This window comes from Ochotona princeps, chromosome 7 (genome assembly GCF_030435755.1).
Source record: "Ochotona princeps isolate mOchPri1 chromosome 7, mOchPri1.hap1, whole genome shotgun sequence".
Classification (NCBI taxonomy): Eukaryota; Metazoa; Chordata; class Mammalia; order Lagomorpha; family Ochotonidae; genus Ochotona; species Ochotona princeps.
In genome coordinates this window covers 81,047,656-81,072,565 of record NC_080838.1, presented here as the reverse complement: position 1 = coordinate 81,072,565, position 24,910 = coordinate 81,047,656, and the positions used below count along the sequence as shown (strand labels likewise).

General features: G+C 48.9%; 1 protein-coding gene across 2 annotated transcripts in view; it reads left to right on the top strand.

The window, feature by feature from the left end:
* Window positions 1–24,910, top strand: part of CEP135 (centrosomal protein 135) — a 51,879-nt gene that overhangs the window by 1,178 nt on the left and 25,791 nt on the right. For both annotated transcript variants that reach the window (XM_058667283.1, XM_058667284.1), the window contains exons 2-11: window positions 839–996; window positions 3,572–3,762; window positions 4,409–4,576; window positions 5,897–6,038; window positions 7,859–7,943; window positions 12,212–12,340; window positions 13,451–13,666; window positions 17,725–17,790; window positions 19,701–19,839; window positions 21,538–21,761. In XM_058667283.1, coding sequence (XP_058523266.1) covers window positions 884–996; window positions 3,572–3,762; window positions 4,409–4,576; window positions 5,897–6,038; window positions 7,859–7,943; window positions 12,212–12,340; window positions 13,451–13,666; window positions 17,725–17,790; window positions 19,701–19,839; window positions 21,538–21,761 — 1,473 coding nt within the window. In that variant the 5' untranslated portion in view covers window positions 839–883. The remainder of the gene's footprint in view (window positions 1–838; window positions 997–3,571; window positions 3,763–4,408; window positions 4,577–5,896; window positions 6,039–7,858; window positions 7,944–12,211; window positions 12,341–13,450; window positions 13,667–17,724; window positions 17,791–19,700; window positions 19,840–21,537; window positions 21,762–24,910) is intronic.

Below are 24,910 nucleotides of genomic sequence, written 5' to 3'. Positions count from 1 at the left end.
TGCATTTTACTTAATTATTTGTGTGTGTGTGGCCGTTCTGGGATGGGGGACATTGACCCCGACTGTGGCTCTAGTTGATATTTCCCTGGTGACAAGTGAATGCTTTTTTTTCTGTGATGTTTCTGTGCAGGTTCCCTTAGGCAAAGTGCCAGTACCAAGACAGGCAAAGCTGAATTTTCAGTGTTTTGGGTTTTTTAAAGTTTAGTTAATTTATTAGAAAGGTTAAGTTACCAAGAGGAAGATTTTCCATGCAGGTGCAGGGACCCAAGCACCTGTCCATCCTCTGCTGCTCTCCCAGGCCATTTGAACGCAAACTGACGCCCATTTGGGAAATTAGAGTCACATCCAGTGGCTTAACGCAGTACGCCACAACACCAGGTCCAAGTTTCACTTTCAATCCAGATTCTTAGTATTGAGATGTGAAGTTCCTGTTAGACCTTACGTGGGTTCTGTGTTGTGCACCGTGCACGCTTCTCCCACACTTAGGTTAGCCTTTAAATGTCCTGAAGGAGTCTCTGGATGAGCAGGCACTCCTAATCTTGGTGCTGTCCCGTTTGTCAGGTTTTTCTTTTCTGCTTAAAACTTTGGGAAGGACCACTGACTGAGTGTCCTTGCCCACCTCAGGCTGACTATTCCGTTGTTTTAATGCACACGTTTAAGTTTCTGAAGAGGCTGGCTTTAATATAGCAATATGAGTGTCACAAGAATTGGGTTTCAGTCAGTGTGGATATTCCAGAAGGTTCCTGCCGAAGAACAACAAAAGAGTTGTTTCCTTTGCCTAGAGTCGGTCTCGGTCCTAGGCACGCTCACGTGGTGCTGTTTCATTCTTTGCTCCTAGAACTTTAGTTTCTGGATGTGAGAAGAGCTGAGACCGGAAGACAAGATGACCACGGCTGCCGAGAGGAAGTACGCTAACATCAGGAAGAGGCTGGACCAGCTCGGCTACCGGCAGGCTCTGGCCATGGAATCTTTGCCGCTGGTGGAGAAGCTTTTCAGGTGAAGACGCAAGCATCCACAGGAGAGGGGCGCAGTCTGTGAGCCTCACGGCATGAGCTGCTGTCCTGTTCCCTCAGCCGGCCCTGCTGTCCGCTCTGCAGGAGCCTGGCGCCCACCGCTCACACTGTGCGTTCCAGGGTGGGGCTGTGGGGGTCTCTGCTGCTGGGGGGAAGCCCTTCACGGCTTCCCGTCTGCTTTTCCAGTCTTTATTTTCTGTCCTGTTAACAGTAGTTCTCTAATATCTTGTTGGCAATGGTTTAGCTGTCATGTGCTGCTTTAACTGGAAAGTTCTTTATGATTTTCCCCCTTTTCTTCAGGAACTGTGTTGGAGCAGGGAAGTTGTTAGGGTCTGTCGTGGTGGGCCGCGAGTGGCGGTGACGGGGAGGGGGGTGGATGGAGATCTTGCGGTGTCGCCGGTGGTCTCTAGGTGCCTCCTGGCTGGCGCTGCTGTTCCCTGCAGTGTGGTGTCCGTGTGTGAAGTCGCCAGCAGGTCCTTGATCTATGTGCTCCTGAGCGGCACGTGCTGCAGGGCGGTCTCACCTGCCACCTGCGCTGTGGAGTGGCAGCACACAGCGGCCTGTGCCTCTAGAGGGCCAGCCTTGCGACTGGAGACCCTGCATCATCGGTCAGTGCCTTTAGCCAATGGGACATAGAACGGGCACAAAAATGGTAGGACGTTTTGACAAACTGTCAGAATACAAGGGTACTTGAATCTAGTTCCTAGAAGGAGCTCTGTGTGTGAGCAGCCTGCACTGCGCTCTCATCCCATGTTGGAGTGCTGGTTTGAGTCCCACCTGCTTCCTGTGACCCAGCTTCCCATTAGGGCTCCTGGGAGGATAAGTACTTAGGCCCCTGCCACCACGTGGCAGCGCTGGATGGAGTTCTGGCTCCTGGCCTCACCCATCCCAGTCCTGGCTCAGTGGCCGTCTGGGGAAGGAGCCAGCAGCTGGACGGTATCTGTGTCTGCATCTTTCTCATGTTACCCAATGGCTCTAATTAATTAAAATTTTCTTTTGGTGTTTTATTTTTGATTAGTTTTTTTTTAACAGATTCAACCTGATTTCTAGATGTAATTCTTAAGAACATGGTGATATGACCTTCCTCCCCTCTTCCCACCTTCCTTTCTTCCTTTTCTTTTGGTTTTTTAGTTTTTGAGATAACATTGTAAATTTAGATTACAGTAAAAAGGCTTAATACTCACCAAATACGGAGTTTCACAAGTGCAAGAGAAAGACCCTTGGTCTGGTGGGAGTACAGAGTGGTTGTAACTAACGGTTATGTGCAGAAATGACTTTTACTCACACATGGTGAATGTAATCACAGGGCATCAAGATTTTATAAACTGTGATTGCAGCAATACTGAGACACACTGCGTTTCTTTCTCTTTCCTTTTTTTTTTTTTTTTGGTTCATTTTTAAGATTTTAACTGCGACATACATGGGAGAACCTGTGTTTTTGTCTTTATGGGTCTTTATGTTCCACTCAACAGGATGTTCTCCAGTTGAGTCCATTTTGCTGTAAATGGTAGCATTTCATTCTTTTTTTTAATAGCTGCATAATATGCCATTGTGTGTATAGGCCACGTTTTCTTTTTCCATCCACGACGGGCAGCTTGGTTGATGGCAGGTTGTGGCTGTTGTGCTGCTGGACACGGCGGTGCCGCTGTCTCTGGTACGCCGTGTTCAAGTGTTTGGGGCATTTATCCAATAGTGGCATTGCCGGATCATACGACAAGTCTCTTTCTAATTTTTTTTTAAAGGATTTGTTTATTTTTATTGAAAGTCAAATTTACTGAGAGTGGAGATGAAGATTCTCCATCCACTGGTTTACTCCCCAGATGGTCACAATGGTCAGAAGTCTCCTTGGGGTCTACATGCGGTGCAAGGACCCAAGGGTTTAGGCCATTTTCCTCTGCCTTTCCAGGCCACTAGTAGGGAGTTGTATGGGAAATGGAGCAGCTGGGACAGAAACTGATGCCCTTATGGGCTGCTTCTGCTGCAGTGGAAGATGAGTCAGTTGAGCCAGTACACTGGCCTCCTGCTTCTAGGTTTTGTTTCTTTTGTTTTTTAAAAGAAATCTACACACTGTTTTCTACAGTAGCTGCAGTAATTAATGGTTTGAATATTCATGGGAATATGAAGTTAAAAGATATCCTGTGGCCCATGAACTTTTGGAGACCCCCCTTCTGCAGTCTGTACAATACTGACGGCTGTGTGCGTTCCTTGCTTACTCAAGTTTAGGGAGCGGTTAGTCCATTGGTTTGTATTTTGAGAATTAGGGGCTGAGTCTGCCCAGTGACCAGGTCCCTTTACTGACTGCAGGTGGCCATGAGGGGATGTCCAGGAAAGGAAATGGAAAGTGGTGTGTGTGTGTGTGTGTATGTGTGTCTGTGGCTTGCAAATCGTCTTGTTCGCAAGGGTTTCATGATTCCTTAAAAAGCCCCTCATGCTTTTTTCAAAATTTGATCTCACTTCACATGAACGCATCTTTTAAGTGCGTAGAAATATGTTTCTAGCTGTTAGGAGGCGAGTGGGATGTCTCCTCGGGTTTAACATGTTCTGTTCTTGGGTCGTAGTGACTTAGTTCATACAACAGAGAGCCTTCGGCAAGCAAAATTATCTACTGTGAAAGCAGAAAAAGAAAGCGCCAATTTTGATTTTGTGTTGGAGCCCTATAAAGTGGAAAATGCAAGATTGAGTAGGGAAAATAATGAATTATACCTGGAGTTGATGAAAGTGCGCGAACATTCAGACCAGCACGTAAGAGGTAAGCGGAAACTTGGGAGTTTAAAATGCAGCGTTTCTTTGCCTTTCTTGTCTGATACATAACAAAAATTCAGGTCTGATTTTGCAATTGTTGGTGAGATGACAGGACAGTCCGTGTGAGAGCTCCTGAACCACTACGGGGTGTGCTCCAAGTCCTGGCAGGGACACGGTGCAGATGCATTCTGTACCTGCATTAGCTTGTCCTGCTTGGGATTGACGTGTTAGAATTAAATTAAATAGGATTGAATCATGGGGAACATTGAATGCTAGAACTGAAGAAACATTCTGTCTGGAAACAATTTTTTTTCCCTTATTGAACAATAAAAGTAATGAAGTAAGCTAAAGTTTAGGAGAGTAGAGTGATTTCAAAGCTGGTAGGCCAGGCGTAATCAGGTTTGTCTCATGAATTACCCAGAGTCCCTCTGTCTGAGTGGGTAATCCTGCCTCACACCCAGTTCGTTGGATCAGAGGCCATGAAGTGTGTCAGGCTCCCAGAGTAGCAGGAAAGTGACATTCCTTTCTGTGCTTAAAGACTAGAATTAATGAGGTGGAGCCTTCAAAATGGCATTGATTGAATTTATAAGATGGAGAAATTGCATGGATTTCTTGATCTTTAAAATATAGCCTTGACTCTTTTTAACATTAAGACCTGAAAACCACTTTGAAGAAGTGCGCACGGGAGACAGCCGACCTGAAGTTTCTTAATAACCAGTATGTTCACAAGCTCAAGCTTTTGGAGAAAGAGGGCAAAGCTAAAAATGAAAAGATTCAGCAACTTCAAGAAAAGAATTTGCATGCTGTAGTACAAACTCCAGGTTAGTCTTTTCAAGACAAAATCCGGTAGACTACTGTGGAAGGAAAAAGGTAGACTGCTTGCTCTTGACGGGTTTGGCCTGCAGTTCCCCTGTGGGGATGCTGGGCTCCACGCCCACCTGCAGCGTCTCTCCGGAGTCCTGTCCATGCTGACCCCGGAAGGCATGTGACGGAGCAGATGCCTGGGCTCCCGCCAGGAGTGTGCGAGACCCGGCTTGGGCTCCTGGCTCTGGACGAACCCGGCGTTTGGGGAGTGAACTGGCAGATGGAAGCAGGCCTGCCCACTCTCCCTGTCTCTCCCACTCAGGAAAATAAGGTTAAAAATCTTGTTTAAGGATGGTGATTCACTGCTGCCACTTATAAACATAATTAGGAAAATATTCTGTACAAACAATAATTTAGGTTATAGCATGGCTTGGCTTTATGACAACATCGCATCATGTTCTAATGTTGCTGAGTAAAATTTGTTATTTGCTCTTTTTTACATATATATTTTATTTTTTATAATGATTACATAGTGGATCAGGGTGGGAAGGATCGAGGGTTAGGGAAAATTGGATGAAGTCATTGTTTCCAAATTTGCATTTTCTTCTTGTTGTTCCTGGGGAAGGGGAGAGACAAAGAAGGAAACCACTCATGACTTTGCACACGTCCCAGACCCAGGCATGAGGAACCACCACCTCATATCTACCCAGAGTCTCAGTGTGTACATACTCCGAGGGTTCTGTCCACGTGGTTTGGATAGTTCTGGAATGCTGCCGATTTCACCGATCCGAGGGTGATTTCACCCTCCCAGTGTCCATTGGCTCCGTTTACCTGGATTTCTTTCTGTCGTCGTTTGTTTGGGGTTGTTGTCCAGTTAGTTGTGCTCTCCTTCTGCTACAGCACCGAGTGAGCTGCCATATTCTCCTACAACAGGGCCTGTGCCCACTGCTCCACCTTTTTCATTAAGTAGGACATGTTCTTGCAGTGAGTCCAGGGACCCAGGCCAGGCATCCGTTATCCTCCCAGCTCCTTGTATGACATTTTAATGACATAATTGTGATTATTTCTTAACACTCAACTTGTAATCTTGCTAAAATCTTGTCTCATGGAGGAACACGTGAAGTCTGGGTACTGAAGCAGACAGGTGCATAAAATTTGTTTTATGACTACTGTCTTGGGATTTCTAGGAATACATTGTTTAAAGATCAGATTGAATATCTACAACTGAGGGGAAATGCTTTAATGAGGTAATTTTGTATCAGAAAGGCTAGCCTGGAGTGTTTAAATGGAATACATTGTTACTTTGTTTCTTCTAAAGATGCACCTTGTGATTTTAGGCGGCAAGAAAAGAAGCATTGCTTTCAGGCGGCAGCGCATGCAGATTGACGAGCCGGCGCCCCCGTCTGAAGTCAGCTCTTACCCAGTCCCCCAGCCGGAGGACCCCTACATCGCAGACCTGCTGCAGGTGGCTGATAACAGGTGTGCCCGGGCACGGCTTCCCTGGGAGGAGGACTTGGGTCCTCCGTGTGTTGTCGCCAGTCTCTGGCCAGAACTTCTCACAGGCACTCAGTAAATGGAAACTTTGCTCTTAGCTAGGCCTGTATCGATGGTTCCCTGCCTGCGGTTGCTGTAACGTCCTGTCCTGGTGCCCTGCTCCGGTGCAGGCGCTTGGACCGTCAGCTTCCCCTTGATTAGGTTATCGTCTATGGGATTCTTTATTATGCAGACTTATTAGGTCAGACGCTGGCGGATGTGAGCTTGTGGGCAACTGGATCCGAAAATGTCTCATGATTTTTCTGGTTGGCTGTTTGTATTATTTCCTTCAGTTGGAATCCCGCATCAGTTCCATTTACTGGAACTGCCTCAAGCCTGCGGGGCAGGCCCCGTGAGGGTTCTCGGGCTGTCAGAATGAGTGAGGTGTGTCACAGCTCTGAGAGGCACACTCAAAGTGCCACTCAGAAAACTGGAAGGAATTCACAGCAGCCTGCGAGCAGGGGTCACAGTCTGCCCGGCGCCTGCTGGGTGGGCATTTCAGCTGCAGGCAAGGGAGAGGAAGTGGTGCAGGTGACCTTTTAGGCTGAAGGTTGTGCAGAATATTGGGGCAGATTTTCAGTTTCTTGATCAAGATAAATGATATCAAACATTGATTGGGAGTTCTTCGCTCAGTATCCTTGCCTGTGGGCACAAAGATGTCTGACCTGTGAGCTGTTTAGTGCTTCCAGATTTATGGAATTCTGTTAGAATCCGGGTGTCGCAGACTAACCATTAGTTATTGAAGTTATTACTTGTCTTGTTCAGTTTTGTGTTTTAAGTCCCTCGTGCATTTGTGAGGGTAGTCACACGAGCACTCCTGCTCAGCTCCGTCGGCAGATGCCCCCGGCTCCATCGGTACCAGCAGCAGGCCGGTCTAGCCTCACTCCACCCCCGGCAAGGTGTCTGCTGAAAGTGGGCCTCGATTTATCACCCCGGTGTGAAAATGAGTGGTGTCGTTTTAGGAGAGTGCAAGTATATGTTAATACCTTTAAAATTCACATAATTTGGGAAAAAAAAACTTGCTTCTCAGAATTAATACATTTCAGAAGGATTAGTTTTGTTGAGGTAGTTGCTTGAAAAATTCTAGTATCTCTTGATTTTTGTCTCGTCCTTAGAAGTGGCGTAGTTTGTAGTCAATGTAGGGCTGATTAGGGTCAGAGGCATGTTTTAGTTCCTTGTTTCACTTCTCGGGGAGTTTTGCACTAGACCACAAGTTTCTGTCATTCGGATCACAAGTGAAGCTTTTGATTGGGCAGTGGATCTGAGTTTTATATTATTTACCACTCAGTGTTTCATCTGTTTATGATAAAGCTGGCTCTGAGACAGTGTGCTGTCCCGGGGTGGGGGGACTTTGGGCTCTCCGAGCGGTGCCTCGTCCCTCGCTGGGAGCATAGAGCCCAGGCCGGGGGTGTGAGAGCCCACAGAGTTTCATCCTCACTGCTTGTGTGACCAAGGATGTGTTGGGGTGGACGAGGAGCTGCTCGACTGTACCCCGCATAGGATGCATGCGCTTCAGTCCTGGCTCTGCTTTGGGCTCCGGGTTCCTGCTTGGGGCACCTTGGGACCCAGCGAGTGAGGGCACCAAGAGAGGGTGCCCAGCTGCCAGCCTCACTGTGCTTCCAGCCTCGGCCGCCAGCAGGTGGGGCTGGCTTGCTTGCTCACTCGTGCTCTGACTCTTACTGTCTGCCTCTCAAATTAAAAATAATGTTTAAAATTCAAAAGCCTCTCTTAAGACCATGTCGGCATTAGTTATAAATGTGTTTCAGGATTCAAGAACTTCAACAGGAAGTCCAGCAGTTGCAAGAAAAGTTAGCGGTGATGGAAAGTGGAGTGAGAGACTATAGCAAGCAGGTAGGCTGGCCCTGACTTGTGCCTTGGAGCTCGCGTGGCTGTGCTGTGATTCTAAATGCAGCGGGTTGTCTCTGATGCTGCTGACTGAGTGGACAGATTGCCTGGCCCGGTCAGCTCAGGGCATTAGTCCCTGCCCTTCCTTGGGCGGCAGTGAAGAGCAGTTTTGGTTTTGTTTTGTTTTTCATCTGCCTCTCGAAGTCTAGTTTTATAGCCATGTAACTATTCGCATCTCAGGAAGAATCTTATTAAAGGATGCTGTGCTTTCTAACTGTTTGCAGGCCTTTTTGAAGCGTAGATTTTGCCGTTTTGAGCGTAAGTGTCTGGGAGTTGCTGTGCTGTTTTCTGTTGGTGGGGCCAGGCCCTGCCGAGGCGGGGCGCTGATGGACGCGCAGGGAGGTGGTAACCACGGCAAGCTTGTCCTCTCCTGCTTCCTGCTGCCACCTTGGGTGTGTTCTGATTGCGGTGGCGGCAGCTGGCTTTCCTGCAGAACTCACTCAGGTGCAGATGGACAGTGCTGCTCGTCGCCTGCACGTGATGTGACCACGTTTCTCTACGGTGAAATGATTGGTGCAGGCGTGGATGTGCCTGTGTGCTGAGTGCAGCTGCTAAGGTTATAAAGTACTTTGAAGATGATTTGGCTCAAAGTAGAATTAAAAGAAAAACTGTATTGTAGTCAAAATACTTATGAAAAGATGTTAGAAATGTGAATTGCGTGTGTGAGCTAAGTATTACTAGTGTTTTTCAGTTCGTGGCCATCCATGTCATTTCCCCCCAGTGCCTTGTGAGCATGGACTGGCCAGTCTTCCCTGGCTGGGGAAGCAGCAGGCCCACTGTTGGAGTGGAACTGCCAGCGTGGCATGTTGAAGCGTAGCCCAGCCTGATCCAAAACCTTCACCTTGTCTTTGCTTGAAGTTATTCTTGCTGTCTCAGCTCCTTTTCCAAATCTTGCTGTCCTCAAACCTACTTCAGCCTGCAAGTTCACCCTTCTTGGTGTCAGCTTCCCTGCCCTCCCTGTGAAGTTGGCAAGGCGCTCAGCTCTGTCTGCCGCTGACCACTCCCTCGCTGGCACCTGCGCTGGCACCTCCGGCATCCCAGCAGCGCTTTGTGCTTGGTGCCTGCTGTTTCGCCCCCATCGTCACCTGCTGCTCGCTCCCTGCCTTCTACCCCGAGCCCTGTCATGTCGGTCGATAGAGTTAATGGTCACATCCATGAGGCCTCTTGACCTGTTCCGCAGTATTTTCATTATTACTAATTTCTCTTTGAAACTTCTCTGTAACACTGTTGTCTGTCAGTTTTTTCTGTTGTTTGGAAAGCCTTTGATTTGCTTTGTGCCATTGCACCTGCCGCCAGGGCTGTTACTGTTCTCCAGGGTTCTTTGAGCCGCTCTCCTTTCCTCGTGTGTTTCATCAGATGTCTTCACCTGCTCTCTTGGTTAGCATGGTGCTGTGTAGTGACCCCTGACCCCCTGACCATGTGCTGTGCCGAGCCGCTGACTGCACGTCCACTTGTTTCCTGCTGCAAGTCTGTTAGCCTCGCGTTCTCTGCCGTGTTGGTGCTGTGGGCACTGGGCAGGGGGTCGCTCTGGATTGCCCCCTGCCTTCACACCACTTGTTTCCTGCTGCAAGTCTGTTAGCCTCGCGTTCTCTGCCGTGTTGGTGCTGTGGGCACTGGGCAGGGGGGTCGCTCTGGATTGCCCCCTGCCTTCACACCACTTGTTTCCTGCTGCAAGTCTGTTAGCCTCGCGTTCTCTGCCGTGTTGGTGCTGTGGGCACTGGGCAGGGGGTCGCTCTGGATTGCCCCCTGCCTTCACACCACTTGTTTCCTGCTGCAAGTCTGTTAGCCTCGCGTTCTCTGCCGTGTTGGTGCTGTGGGCACTGGGCAGGGGGTCGCTCTGGATTGCCCCCTGCCTTCACACCACTTGTTTCCTGCTGCAAGTCTGTTAGCCTCGCGTTCTCTGCCGTGTTGGTGCTGTGGGCACTGGGCGGGGGGTCGCTCTGGATTGCCCCCTGCCTTCACACCACTTGTTTCCTGCTGCAAGTCTGTTAGCCTCGCGTTCTCTGCCGTGTTGGTGCTGTGGGCACTGGGCGGGGGGTCGCTCTGGATTGCCCCCTGCCTTCACACCACTTGTTTCCTGCTGCAAGTCTGTTAGCCTCGCGTTCTCTGCCGTGTTGGTGCTGTGGGCACTGGGCAGGGGGGTCGCTCTGGATTGCCCCCTGCCTTCACACCACTTGTTTCCTGCTGCAAGTCTGTTAGCCTCGCGTTCTCTGCCGTGTTGGTGCTGTGGGCACTGGGCAGGGGGTCGCTCTGGATTGCCCCCTGCCTTCACACCACTTGTTTCCTGCTGCAAGTCTGTTAGCCTCGCGTTCTCTGCCGTGTTGGTGCTGTGGGCTCTGGGCAGGGGGGTCGCTCTGGATTGCCCCCTGCCTTCACACCACTTGTTTCCTGCTGCAAGTCTGTTAGCCTCGCGTTCTCTGCCGTGTTGGTGCTGTGGGCACTGGGCGGGGGGTCGCTCTGGATTGCCCCCTGCCTTCACAGTACCACCCCCATGTCCTGTCTTCTCTCCTGTCCCAGCACTCCTTCCGCTCTGTGCTGCCTCCCACCCTGGGCCACTGGTGTGTTTCAACCCTAACTGTCCCTCATCCCTTCCTGCAGTGGGTCTCCCCGCCTGTGGTGTGTTCTAGCCAGTTCACCCAGTAGTCCAGCATAATCAAAGCTCCTGCCTGATTCTTTTTTCTTTTTTATTTAAAGATTTTTTTTTTGTTAAGATTTATTTATTTTATTACAAAGTCAGATACACAGAGAGGAGGAGAGACAGAGAGGAAGATCTTCCGTCTGATGATTCACTCCCCAAGTGAGCCACAACGGCCGGTGCGCGCCGATCCGAAGCTGGGAACCAGGAACCTCTTCCAGGTCTCCCACGCGGGTACAGGGTCCCAAAGCTCTGGGCCGTCCTCGACTGCTTTCCCAGGCCACAAGCAGGGAGCTGGATGGGAAGTGGAGCAGCCGGGATTAGAACCGGTGCCCATATGGGATCCCGGGACGTGCAAGGCGAGGACTTTAGCCGCTAAGCCACGCTGCCGGGCCCAAGATTTATTTATTTTTATTGCAAAGTCAGATACATAGAGAGGAAGATCTTCCGTTCGATGATTCACTCCCCAGGAACCTAAATGGCTGGAGCTGGGTTGATATGAAGCCAGGAGCTTGGAGATTCTTCCGGGTCTCCCACATGGGTGCAGGGTCCCAAGGCTTTGGGCCATCCTCCACTGCTTTTCCAGGCTACAGCAGGGAGCTGGATGGGAAGCGGGGCCACTGGGATTAGAACTAGCTCCCGTATGGGATCCCAGCGCATGCAAGGCGAGGACTTTAGCCGCTAGGTTACCGTGCTGGGCCCCTGCCTGATTATTCCCACTCATCAGCAGCTCCAGCCCATGCCCACTGTGGTACTGACCAAGTGAGTCATCTGACGTGGCCCAGACACAGCAAGCCTTTCTGTCACCGTGAATGAGACGGCCCTTGTCTCATTGTGGCTTTGTGACAGATTTGTCTGGTGAAGACCTTGCTGATACTGCAGGTGCAGGCACACCATGCAGAATGAGTCACTTCATCCTATAACTACTTTGGCGTCGCACACAAATTTTCTGTGTTCTGGCCTTGGGGGCTCATATTTCGTTGTAGTTACTGGCTTACTTGCTGCTTTTCCCTGTGAAGCTCCGAGTCCCTGAAATTCAGTGACCCCATTTTATTAATCTTTATATCCCTAACCCTGTACTCAAGAATGCTTCTTGAATTATTTGTATTGTATTTTCAATACTTTTTGGAAAAAGAAACCAAGCAGGAAGTGTGTGTGTTTTCCTGGTTTTGCGTGGGGATTGGTGTCCATGTATGGCCTGTTTCCTGGTTTTGCGTGGGGATTGGTTTCCGTGTACGGCCAGTTTTCTTGGTTTTGCTTGGGGATTGGTGTCCGTGTACAGCCAGTAGTCTCTCTGGTTGTGCTCGTGTTGTCTGCCTGGTGGTGGATGGTTGGTTCTCTGCACTGTGGCTTCTGGGCTTTGCAGCGGGACCTGCTGTGGTCGCTGTGCTGGATTCCTGCATGTTAGTTTGAGCGGGCCCAGCAGTAGTTCACGCTCAGCCCCAGGGCTTGGCCCCTGCAGGCTCCACCGGCAGGTTTCTTTCTGTGGCATTAACAAGTATTGCAAGTGTGTGCTCACTGTTAATGATGAGTTCAAAACCAGCATTTCCAAAGTGATAGCATGACTTTATGCCCACAGATTGAGCTGAGAGAACGAGAGATAGAACGGCTGTCCATGGCCTTGGATGGTGGTCGCTCCCCTGATGTCCTCTCGCTGGAAAACAGAAATAAAGCCAACGAAAAGCTGATTGCTCATTTAAATATCCAGGTAATGGCCTTCACAGTTTCATGAGGGTCCACAGTTCCAGATGTTTGTGATGGTCTCCAGGCTTTAAAGCACTGAGTTTCTCACTCGGGTGTGATTTACAGTGAAAAAACTCAGTAGAGCCAGAGTATCCAGAAACAGGTTACAGCCATAAAATAGTCATTAAAAAAAATTTATGTATTTATTTGAAAAGCAGAGTTAGAGAGGGAGAGCCATCTGCTGGCTCCTTCCCGAAACGACACAGTCCTGGGCTGAGCCGGGCGGAGTCAGGAGCCTGGGCTGCCCTCTGGGACTGCCACATGGGTGCCAGGGCTGGGGGCTTGGTCAGCTCCCTCTGCTTCCCCAGTGCGTTAGCAGGGCTGAGCAGCTGGCCCTGTAGCAGTGGCCACACGGGATGCTGGTGCTGTAGGAAGTGACGTGGTGTGCTATGCCACAGTGACAGCCTGTGCAGTGGCCGCATCTTAAAAAGTAAAAAGAGATAGGTGTAATTGTGATCATAGGAACCTTGTCTCAACATGTAAGTACCCTTGCTTTCTGTGGCAGGGCTTTGGAGTCCTGGGGTGTTTTCTGTCTGCGGCGTGCCTCGCTGTGTCCTGCACATACATGCTAGTGAGGGTCGTTTTGGACAGTAAAGTCCAGACTAAGTCATTACCGTGAAATGTCCTGTTTGTAGAACTCTGTTGGGGAGAAGTTCACACAGATTTCCTATGTTCTGAGAAATCAAAGTCACCGGCTTTCATTAAACCACACAGTGTCAGTTTTGCAAATAAAGACAGCATGAATTTGTAAATACATCCTAACTGTGGCTTTAATTTTCAGTGTTTTAAAGACATTTTAAAAAACATGTTATTTATTTGACAGGCAGAGCCACAGAGAGCCGGCTCCTGTGAGTCAGTCCCCAGGTGCCCAGGGCGGCCTCCTGTGAGGCAGTAGCTGGGGCTGGGAGCTCAGGCCGGGCCCCGGGGGTGGCAGACACAGACACAGGGGTGCTTGCGCCTTCCCACCATCTTCACGCCAGATCTTTTTGAAATTGTGTTTGAACTCTGAGTTTGGAGTTCAGTGTTTAGGATAGCTCTCTAATGCAGATATGTTATGCATTATGAATTGAATCAGGTGGACTTTCTTCAGCAAGCTAACAAGGATCTGGAAAAACACATCCAAGAGCTTATGGAAACCAAGGAAACCGTGGCCACGGAAGTTGTTAATTTAAGTAACAAAAATGAAAAACTCTGCCAGGAATTAACTGAAATAGACCAGTTGGCACAGCAGTTGGAAAGACACAAGGAAGAAGTGCTGGAGACTGCCGATAAAGAACTTGGGGAAGCAAAGGTAACAGAGGCCCTGGGTTCTGGGCACGGTCCCCAGGCGCTGTGTGGTCCCCAGACACCGCGCCTCCACACGCATGCTCAGACCCTTTAGTGTGCTTATTTAGTGTTTCTGGTTTTGTGTTTTAGTAATCCAGAGTTGTTTGATTGATTGGTTTTTCTTCTTTTGTAAAATTTATGTATTTATTTGAAACGTAGGGTTAGAAAGAGAGATCTTCCACCCACTGGTTTGTTTCCCCACATGGCCGTAAGAGCCAGAGCTGAACTGGTCCAAAGGCAGGGACTGGGAACTTCCTCCAGGTCTCCCACATGGGGACAAAGGCCCAAGCACCTGGGTCGTCCCCCACTGCTTCATCAGGCACCCTAGCGGGGAACTGGATCTGAAGTGGAGCAGCTAGGACTTGAACCCATGCCCCTGTGGGATGCTGGCTTCACAGGCACCTGTTACACCACAGTACTGGCCCCTCCCTGGTTCCTAAGATGTGATGTGTCTCCAGGTCAGTGGGGTCATTCTGTGAGATGTTTTTCCAGAGTATTCCGAGTATTCCTGTGCTTAGCACAGATCACCAGCCATCTCTGTTGTCCCTCAGGGTTTTCTTCTCTGCCAGTTTCTTTGTCTTTGCATTATGAGAGTTTCAGAGATTGGCTTTCTGTGTCCTCTTTTGGCTGAGAACCCTTTAGAAGCATTCTTAAAACTATGTATTTCCTGGGGCTGGCACAGTGGCATCGTAGGCTAATCCTCTGCCTGTAGCACCAGCATCACATATGGGCACTGGTTCATATCCAGGCTCCTCCACTTTTGATCCAGTTTCCTGTTAATGGCCTGGGAAAGCAATAGAGGATGGTCCAAGTTCTTGGGCCCCTGTACCCATGTGGGAGACCCAGAGGAGCTCTGGGCTCCTTGGCTTGGATGGGCTGCACTCTGGTCGTGGCTGCCGTTTGGGGAGTGGACCATTGAAGATATCTCACTCTGTCCCTGGAAATCTGCTTTTCAAAAAAACAAATAATTCTTAAAAAGAAAGAAAAGCTGTACGTGCTTACACATGTTTAGGTTGGCAGGTAATGTTTTTAAACAGATGCAAAGAATGAAATTTCCAGTCTTATAAATATTGCTGTCTTAAAGTTGCCTCATTATTCTTTTAAACATAGCCAATGAAAATTAAATGGCCTTTTCTCCTTGAAATCTTCAAAATGCTATCTCGTCTTAACATTGTATGCTTCAGCATGTCTTACATTCACTTATGATACAGCTCCATCGTAAAAGCGCATGCGTTGGAGTTTGTATTTTTAAAGATTGTGGCTTTCAATCATTTGTCAGCCTTTCGGCAAGATCATGTGTAAAGATTTTGTGTGTCAGAGTGTTACCATTTTCCTTCAAATAGTGTTCTCATTAGAAATATTAGTAATCAGTGCTCCAGGGTGACAAATAGGGCACACAAACATTGAAATTGCAGTGGAAAAACACCTGTAAGTGTACCGGAAGAAAGGCGCTTGCCTGTGGAAGCTGCCTGCCAGCGCAGCATCTCAGGGCCCATTCCTGCCCGTCACCAGGAGTGCTGCGTGGGTGCCGCTGGGCAGGTGGAGGCGACCAGGACCTGTTCCTGCCCGTCACCAGGAGTGCTGCGTGGGTGTGGGCAGGTGGAGGCGACCAGGACCTGTTCCTGCCCGTCACCAGGAGTGCTGCGTGGGTGTGGGCAGGTAGAGGTGACCAGGGCCCGTTAGGCAGGTCACAGATGGGGGTTCAGCAATGCACATTTTCTCAGAACATTTCAGTTACCCCTGTGTATCTTTCTTTGAAAAATGAGAGGGAAACAGCTGTGAGGTGGGATGGGAAGAGAGGACTCCCAGGAAACCTAGACCCAGACAGGCTTTCAGGAAGGTCATGTTTAAGAGGCGCAATGTGGATAAAGGACCTAGCTACTGGTGCTTGAGAACAGGTGCTTGCTGTAATTTACATCCTCCTGGGGAGTTTTCATGGTGTTACGTGAAGAGGTATATGCCATTCTGGGAGCACTGTTCACGTCCCTGAGTTGGTTTTACGTAGTGGTTGTCTCTTAATGATGGACGAAAAGGAGGGAGACTACCTCCGGTAATTAAATAACACATGTTCACAAGCGTGTGCTCAGCGGAGGGGGACCAGGAGCAAGGTGACGATGCCCACTGCCGCTCTGTGTAATACAGTGTGGGGGGTCATGCCAGGGCACTTGGCAACCTGCAAAGAACGAGTGAAACAATCTGTTTCCAGATGGTTTTGTACGTTAGGAATCCCCCCAAGAAACAGCTACTAGGGAGTTCAGCAACACTGCAGGATACAACATCACGGAGCTGAGGAGTATTTCTATACACTAACAGTAAGCAATCCAAAAAGATAATTAATGAGATAATCCCATTTATGTAGTAGCATGAGAAAGAATGAAATAGTTAAGAGCAAACCTAAATAGTACAAATAAGACTCATAAGTGTGAAGAAGCTATGTAAGGCTCTGATGAACAAACCTACAGAAACCCCGGGAGATGGACAGCCGCCGTGTATTCGGGGAGACAGCATTACAGTGTCCGTTGCACCCAGGAGAATCTGCAGGTTCAGTGTGATGTGTTTGAAAATCTCAAAACCTTTTTTTTTTTTTTGCAAAATAAGGCAAAAACACTAAAATTCATTTGCAGCCTCAAGGGACAGCCAGGACAATTTTGAATAAGTGACGATTAGTGCATTTCTGCTCAGGTGGTTGTGGTTTCGCTGCATCCTCTTCTCCTGTCTCTCATCGCCTGTGTACTCGCACATGGCCAGATGAACAACACAGCTTGTTGTGTCTCCCTGCAAGTGCTCAGAAATGCTGGCTTGGCCCAGGAAGCTATTCCTGATGGGTCGCACTGTTTTATTCCTGGCTCTGCTCAGTAGTGGCATGAAGAACCCAGATTGGTAAGAGGTAGAGAGAGAGCAGCTAGGATGGGAACATCAGGGAGGGGCCACGAGATGGGCCCACGGAGCTTCCTACCTGTGTAGGATTCAGGAGGCCTGTGCTATCAGAATCTTATACCTGGACCTCTAGAAGCCTCCAGGGCATGGCAGGGAAGAACAGGCCACACGTGGACTCACTGTGGGCAAGGAAATGGAGGCCATGTGGGCTCAGTGTGGGCAGGGAGCATGGGCCTCATGAAGGCTCAGTGTGGGCAGGGAAGAGCAGGCCACGTGGGCTCAGTGTGGGCAGTGAGCGCAGACTGCATGGGCTCAGTGTGGGCAGTGAGTGCGGGCCGTGCATGGGCTCAGTGTGGGCAGGGTATGTGGGCCATGCGTGGGCTCAGTGTGGGCAGGGAATGTGGGCCGTGCGTGGGCTCAGTGTGGGCAGGGAAGAGCAGGCCACGTGGACTCTGTGGGCAGGGAGCGTGGGCCTCGTGTAGGCTCAGTGTAGGCAGAGAAGAGCAGGCCACGTGGGCTCAGTGTGGGCAGGGAGCGAGGGCCTCGTGTAGGCTCAGTGTAGGCAGAGAAGAGCAGGCCACGTGGGCTCAGTGTGAGCAGGGAGCGTGGGCCGTGCCTGGGCTCAGTGTGGGCAGGGAAGAGCAGGGCACGTGGGCTCAGTGTGGGCAGGGAATGTGGGCCATGCGTGGGCTCAGTGTGGGCAGGGAGCGCGGGCCATGCGTGGGCTCAGTGTGGGCAGTGAGCGCGGGCCGTGCGTGAGCTCAGTGTGAGCAGGGAAGAGTAGGCCACGTGGGCTCAGCGTGGGCAGGGAGTGTGGGCCGTGCGTGGGCTCAGCGTGGGCAGGGAGAGAGGGCCATGCATGGGCTCAGTGTGGGCAGGGAATGCAGGCCACGAGTGGGCTCAGTGTGGGCAGAGAAGAGCAGGCCACGTGGACTCTGTGGGCAGGGAGCACGGGCCGTGCGTGGGCTCAGCGTGGGCAGGGAGCATGGGCCACGAGTGGGCTCAGTGTTGGCCAGAAGCCTCATGTTGCTTAGCTGAGCATAAGCCTAGGCGGCTTGGCAATCTCTTTGGTCCTCTGCTCTGCAACTGACCTTTGTGCCACAGTTGATCCTTTCGGTCTTGACTAAATGGGCTTTTTATTCCTAGAACGAGATTAAGAGAAAGCTCTTTGAAATGAGGGATCTCGAAGAAACAGTGGCAAAACTTCAGCTGGTAAGTTGATTTCATGTTGAATTGCCAGTATTGTTTGTAGGGAAATTGGTGTGCTTTATTTCGTGTAGGTACTGTCTTCCTTGAGATAACAGACTCTCCTGACAACGTTTTCTGTATGCATCTTGGCTTTGCTACTGGTGCTCAGTGGCACAGCTGTCACTGCCACCCAGCCCACACCAGGGTCATCATTCCAGAAGGAAGCTTGCTAGCCAGCAGCGGCTACCTCGTTTCCCCTGCTCAGCCCCTGACCGCCATGAGCCGACTTTGTCTTCCCTAGGTGGGGCTCTTCCGGCCAGTCCATGGAATGTAGTCAGATAACTGCTTCCGCTTGGCTGCCTGTCTTCCTGACATGTGTGTTATGGCATGTAGTGCTGCCTAGTTCCTTTGTGTGGCAGGGTAATAATATTCCACCACATGGGTCTATGAATTTATATTGCACAATTCTTTAATCTCATTAAAATTCTCCCCCTTCCCGGGACCAATAAATTTGAGGTAAGTGTTTTGATAATGTTTTTGCTAGAAGGTAAGCTCTGTGAGGGCGAGGCTTTGCAGCTTGCTCACTGCTGTGTGCGAGTGCACCGTGCTTGCAGGAGGGGACTCGGAATGCTTGATCAGGACTGGGGCCGAGCGTCAGCAGTCTTGGTTGACAGGAAGATGTAGTAGTAGTTATTTATTAACCTTTCTTACTGTTTCCATTAGTGCTTTCTTTTTTCTAAAAAAAAAAGTATTTTATTTTTATTGAAAAGTCATATACACAGAGAGGAGGAGAGACAAAGAGGAAGATCTTCCGTCCGTTGATTCACTCTCCAAGTGGTCGCAAAAGCCAGAGCTGAGCCAGTCTGAAACCAGGAGCCAGGAGCCTCTTCTGGGTCTCCCACATGGGTGCAGAGTCCCAAGGCTTTGGGCTGTCCTCCACTGCTTTCCCAGGCCACAAACAGGGAGCTGGATGGGAAGCGGGGCCACAGGGATTAGATCGAGCACCCATATGGGATCCCAGCACGCTCAAAGCAAGGACTTTAGCCACTAGGCTACTGTACTGGGCCCTAGTGCTTAATTTTTAAGTACCGTATTTTAGTTATTGTTTTTCAGAGAGTAATGATGATCTTAATAGAAAATGTTTATTTTTTGGAAAAATGTTTATTTAGGTGAAAGTGTTAGAGAGAGGGAGAAGCAGAGAGAGAGAGCTCTTCCATCCTCTGGTTGGTTCCCTAAGTGGCCGCCCCTGCCAGCACAAGGTCCTGCTGAAGCTATAAGCCTGGCACTGCACTGGGCTCTTCCTTGGGGGTGGCAGTACCCCGGATCTGTGGATTGTCTTCTGCTGTTTTCCCAGCCCTGTGGGCAGGAAGCTAGCTTGGAAGCAGAGCTGAGGGCATTTGAGCCAGCTTTTAGATGGGAAGACAGTATCGCAAGCAGTGGCTTATCCCACTGTGCTAGTTCCGGCAAATGCCTGCTAAGTGCTACCCATCCCAGACACAGTATGAAGTGCGTCCTCTTCAGGAAGGTTTCCTCGCAGTGAAGCCTCAGGGCCCTGGTCTTGTTACCACGTGCTGTGGAGGAGGCTGAGAGAATGACAGCACTGTGATGTGGGCGCTCCTGCGTGGGAGTTCTGGGGCATCCATCTTGCTGCTGCACTCTGAAAGACATAGCAGGCCTAAGTCCTCTTCATTGCGTGAGGACGTAGGTCTTTGGGGGAAGTGGAACCTCACCGCTCACAAAGCAGTGGTGTTGGCATTCGGGTTTTATGGTGCTTATTGCCACAAGCGGTAGTGAGCTGCAGTGGAACCTATTAGACTAATGGGATGTATAAACACACATTACCTAAACATACTTACAAAATACCTGTTTTACTTTCATGTGCCACATTTTTTATAAGTTGTTAGGAAGTTTCATTACGGAATTAAAATTTGCAGGAATTAAACTTATGTCAGAAAGAGAAAGAAAGACTGAGTGACGAGCTGCTTCTGAAGTCAGATCTGGAAACGGTTGTCCACCAGCTTGAGCAAGAAAAGCAAAGACTGAGCAAGAAAGTGCAGAGTTTCGCAGTTTCAGGTAAAATGCTGACAACTGAAAATGTGCTGGAGATTCCTCTGACTCGGTCCTTTGGCATAGTGGTTGAGTTCGCATTGATTCAGTACGTATATGTTGCATGTTTCCTGCAATTACAAACTGTATTACACATTGTGGATAAGTAGACCATTCCTCGAAGACATTAAGAATTGTTGAGGGGAGCAAGTGTTTTTAGCCCTGGTAGCAGTACCTGGCTCCTGCTCCTAAGGTTAGCTCCTTGCCAGTGCACACCGTGGGAGGAGCAGTGAGGGCTGGGGTAACTGGGTTCCTACTCCCCAGCTTTGGCCACTGCGGTCACTGGTGACAGAGCCAATGGATGGCAGCTCTCTAACTCTTTGACTCTGCAAGCAATAAAATTTTCTGAAAAGATTTGTGAGCCTGGCGCAATAACCTAGTGGCTAAATCTTTGCCTTGCATGCTCCAGGATCTCATATGGGTGCCACTTTGTGTCCTGGCTGCTGTACTTCCCATCCAGCTCCCTGCATGTGGCCTGGGAAAGCAGACGAGGACGGCCCAAAGCCTTGGGACTCTGCACCCATGTGGGAGGCCCAGAAGAAGCTCTTGACTCCTGGCTTCAGACCTGCTCAGCTTTGGCCATTGCGGCCACTCGGAGAGTGAGCTGGTGGACAGAAGATAGTTCTATATCAGAAGTAGAGCAGCTGGGACACAAACCTGTGCCCTCAAGGGATGCCAGCATTGCAGGTGGAAGCTTAGCAAGCTACTCCAAAGTGTCAGTCCCATCCCTCTTTAAAAAAATATTAATTTGAACGGCAGAGTTTCTGAGATCAAGAGAGTCTTCATTTATTTCCAGTACTTTCCCCAAATGGTTACATTGCCCAGGGCTGGGCCAGGCTGAAGCCAGAAGTCTGAAACTCCATCCAGGTTACCATTGTGGGTTCAGGGGCACATTGTGGGCCATATTCCCCTGCTTTACTGTGTCCGTGAGCAGGGAGCTGGATTGGAAGTGGAGTAGCCAGGAATCAAACCAGCACCAGGGAACTGCACTGACAGGCAGTGGCTTAACACACTGTGCCACAGTGCTGCTGTCATTGCCTTCTTGCTTGCTCCCTGCTCACTGCTTCTTTGGACAGACTTTGTGCCATCCTCCAGTTTGCATTGTTTATTGCAATATATACAATGTGCTTTCATCCTTCCTCTCTGGGATCACTGTTTGACACCGTAAGTGCTCACTGACTGAGTTGGGAGAGAGTAGGGTGCTCAGGGAGTTGGCCCTCGCCTCGCAGCTGCTGTGAGAGTTGGCACCATGCAGATGCCAGTGCTGAATTCCCATTGGCTTACGAGAAGGCGCTTTCTCTGGTCTGAGTGATGATTTAGAGAAAGACTTGAGTTGTTTTGAGCTCCGTGTATGTAGATACTGTATTCAAGCTTAACGTCATATCTGCATATTATATAGTGCTTTCTCATGACCTTGGGATGTGCCATGTGCTAATTTAATGCATCAATTTTTAGCACAGTACATAAGCATTGACTTACCAAATACTTACATTTCTTTGTTTTTGCTCTTGATGTTTTCCCTTTCTTTCTCAATTTTTACCTTTTTACTGTATCTGGCACAGGCACAAAATAGTCTATGACTTCTAGAATCCTTTTTTTCTAAAATATGTTTAATCAACATTATGTGTACAACATTGTTTTAAACTTAACCTCTTTAATTCACAGAACGAGAACTCACTTTGGAAGTTGAGAGAATGAGGCTAGAACATGGGATAAAACGTCGAGACAGGTCACCTTCCCGTTTAGATACATTTCTGAAAGGTATAGAAGAAGAACGAGATTATTATAAAAAAGAGCTAGAAAGACTCCAACATTTAATACAGCGAAGATCTTCCTCTACAAATTATGGTGCACGTGAAAAAGCTCCAGTATTTAAAACACAAGAAAAAGTAAGTATTCCTTTAGAAAAACAGTTAGTAAGGCAAGAATATCCTTACGAATAAACCATTCTGGTTTATTGCTGTATTAAGGATAATTCATACTTGGTTTTAAAAGGTTTTAATTTTCGTTTTCTTCCATGATTTGTACTGTGTGAGTTAGGAGGACAAGAACAAAGTGTGACATGCTGTTTGCTGGAGGTGACAGAAAAGCTGAAACTTGGACGGTGCAGAGGCCTCCGGGCGCGAGAACCTGGGCCCAGGCGCCTGCTGCTGGATGTTTCTGCTCTCTGCATTCAGTTTGTGTAAAAGCTGCCTTTTCCTTCCTGTAGCAAGAGGGTTTGTCTGCCTGGCAGGCAACCTTGGAGCAGTCAGGAGGGTGCCTTCTGTCTCCTGGCTGCCCTTCCTCCTGGGAAGCCCAGTTGTGGGAGCTGGAACTGGGTGTGCGGGCTGTGCGGTTGGTGTTTCTGCCCTGGTCATACTGGCCTGTTGATTGAAGGTTGTCCCCATTAAGGTAATTTTCTGTTTTGGTCTTCTGTTGTGGACCAAAGTTGACCATGATATGTAGGAGATAAAAATCATGTTTCTCTATTAGGTGTTCATGATTTGCAGTTTTTTATGGATAACATTTGGGTTCTTGAGATTGTCTTACTTTTTTTAAGCTGTGGAGCTGTAGGAGTTCTGAAGGCGGGTGTGACCCTGTCATGATGTACACACCAGGGTGAAAGAGCGGGGCTCTAAGAGGAAGTCATTCAGCCCACGGCATCTCTTTCACACTGTGCTCAACGGCCACTTCGGTCAACTCCCGCCTGAAGATCCTGTGTCTGTCATCAGAGCAGTTTTACATTTCTGGTTGGATTTAGTTTTTAGCCTTGTTGGATGATGGCTATATTTTGCTTTATAGTTGTTATCTATAATGCTGTTATCTATTAATGAATGAAATGAGTTGGTGATAATATACATTGCAAGCTAATGTATGTATTGCTGAGTTTTTTTTTTTTAAATTACGTATAGTTAGGTGGACTCGAGAAGAATGAGCTGCAGGGTAAATCATTTGCCTGTGTGGGGGATTTGTTCGTGAATTTGGTAGCACTGAGAAGATAGCCATCTCAAAACTTTTAGCCAAAGTCTTTGACTCAGTTTCTTTTTTAAAAAGATTTATTCATTTTTATTGCAAAGTCAGTTATGCAGAGAGGAGGAGAGACAGGGAGATCTTTCACATGTAGGTTCACTCCCCAAGCAGCCACAACGGCCGGAGCTGCGCCAGTCTGGAGCCAGGAGCCAGGAGCTCTTCCGGGTGTTCCACATGGGCGCAGAGTCCCAAGGCTTTGGGCTGTCCTCGACTGCTTTCCCAGGCCACAAGCAGGGAGCTGGATGGGAAGCAGGGCCACCGGGAGTAGAACCGGTGCCCATGTGGGATCCCGGTGTGTTCAAGGCGAGGACTTTAGGCTGTCATGCCTGGCTCTTGACTCAATTTCTTATTGTGGATTCTAGATTGAAAGACAAGTGGGAGATGCTGCTTCAAGTTCTAGAGAGTTCCGAGACCCTTCCTGCTGTCATTTTCCCTCCCTGAGATGTCGCATTGCCTCTCTTGGACAGCATTTGTTTTCCAGATTCCAAGAAGTCAGGATGTTGAGAGCATTGCAGAGTCCCAGGAACAAGTGCAGTTATGGGGGGCAGTGTGTGTGGCAGTAGTGGGTAGGTATGCAGGTGGGTGGGGGGCAGTGTGTGTGGCAGTAGTGGGTAGGTATGCAGGTGGGTGGGGGGCAGTGTGTGTGGCAGTAGTGGGTAGGTATGCAGGTGGGTGGGCGTAGCAGTGGGGAGTCCTGGCAACAGGGAGCATGTTCTTCACCTGACGTTTAGACGTGCTTGCCAACACTGTGTAAAGCTGGATTGGCAAAACCCGCTGAGCACCCCACTGCTGCTTTATAACTGGCTCTTAGGCATAGCTTCTTGAAATTGTAATGACTGAACAAGAAAGAAACCCTGCCATGTCAAAGCTCAGCAGTTGTCAGTAATATGCTCACTGATCCTCAGGTCTGTGAGGGACTGTCCCTTTTACCTTGTCCTCACCACTGGTTCCCATTCTGAGCAAGATGGAGCGTCACAGTCTGGCTTTCTGACCTTGGAGAAGTTACCAAAATTGTCACATGAGAAGTGGGGGAAGTAATCGCAACCTCTTACGAAGATTAAATTAATATAATTTGTGCAAGGCTCCAGCATCATATCTGGTTGCTAGTAAGTGTTCTGTTGTCTTACCTTGGTTGACTCAAAGCAGATGAGGTCCGAGTACAGAGTTGGGCTAGGTTTAGCAGGTGCATGTGAGGGCCTGCCGTGCGTGAGGCACAGGTGGAAATGAAGAAGCTCCTTGCTGTTCTCATTTCCTTCAGCGTTGTGCACACGTGTTCACACACTTGTGTGTATTCTTGGGAACAATAGAGTGGCAAAAGAGTTACTAACAGCTAGTCTTCATCTACCCTGACACCAATGTCTCAGCTACCAGTGCACTTGGGGAAGAGTTGGTCTCGACTCAAGATGAGTCAGAAAGTGAATGTTCAGGAAGTGGGTGCATCTTACCAGGTAGTGTGGCAGGCAGTGAGCAGAACCAAGGTGGGTGGCCCTTGTAGAGCGTAAACTTCAGTGACTTGGACACAGATTAAGCATGGAATCATGTAAATGACTTTACAATCTTATATAATCCATATTAATGCAGAAGGTACAGGAAAGATTCAGCAGCTCCGAGTTTATGGAAGGAGATCAAATTTGATTGGAATCTGGAAGGATTCCTTGGAGAAAGTGACATTTAAGCTGAGACCTAAATGGTAATGAGAAAAATGGTCAAATCTTTATTCATTGAGTTCTCCTTTTCTAGAATCTACACAAAAAGATTTTTAAAATTTAAGCATGGTTAGCTTACAGATGGTCTTAAATAGTTTAAACCTGATTGATCTCCAAACACTGAGCTGCTCTCCAGTGTGCTTTGATTTTGCCTGATTGATTAACTGTGATAGGGGAGGGGTACATCATAGCTAGCCTACCAATGACCAGCTAGAGCCCGGACTGGTCTGTGCACAAGAAATGGATGGTCTAGACTAATTCCAGGGTGTAAATTACCAGATTACCCCCCTTCTCGCTTAGGGCTTCTGCTCACTCTGCACTTC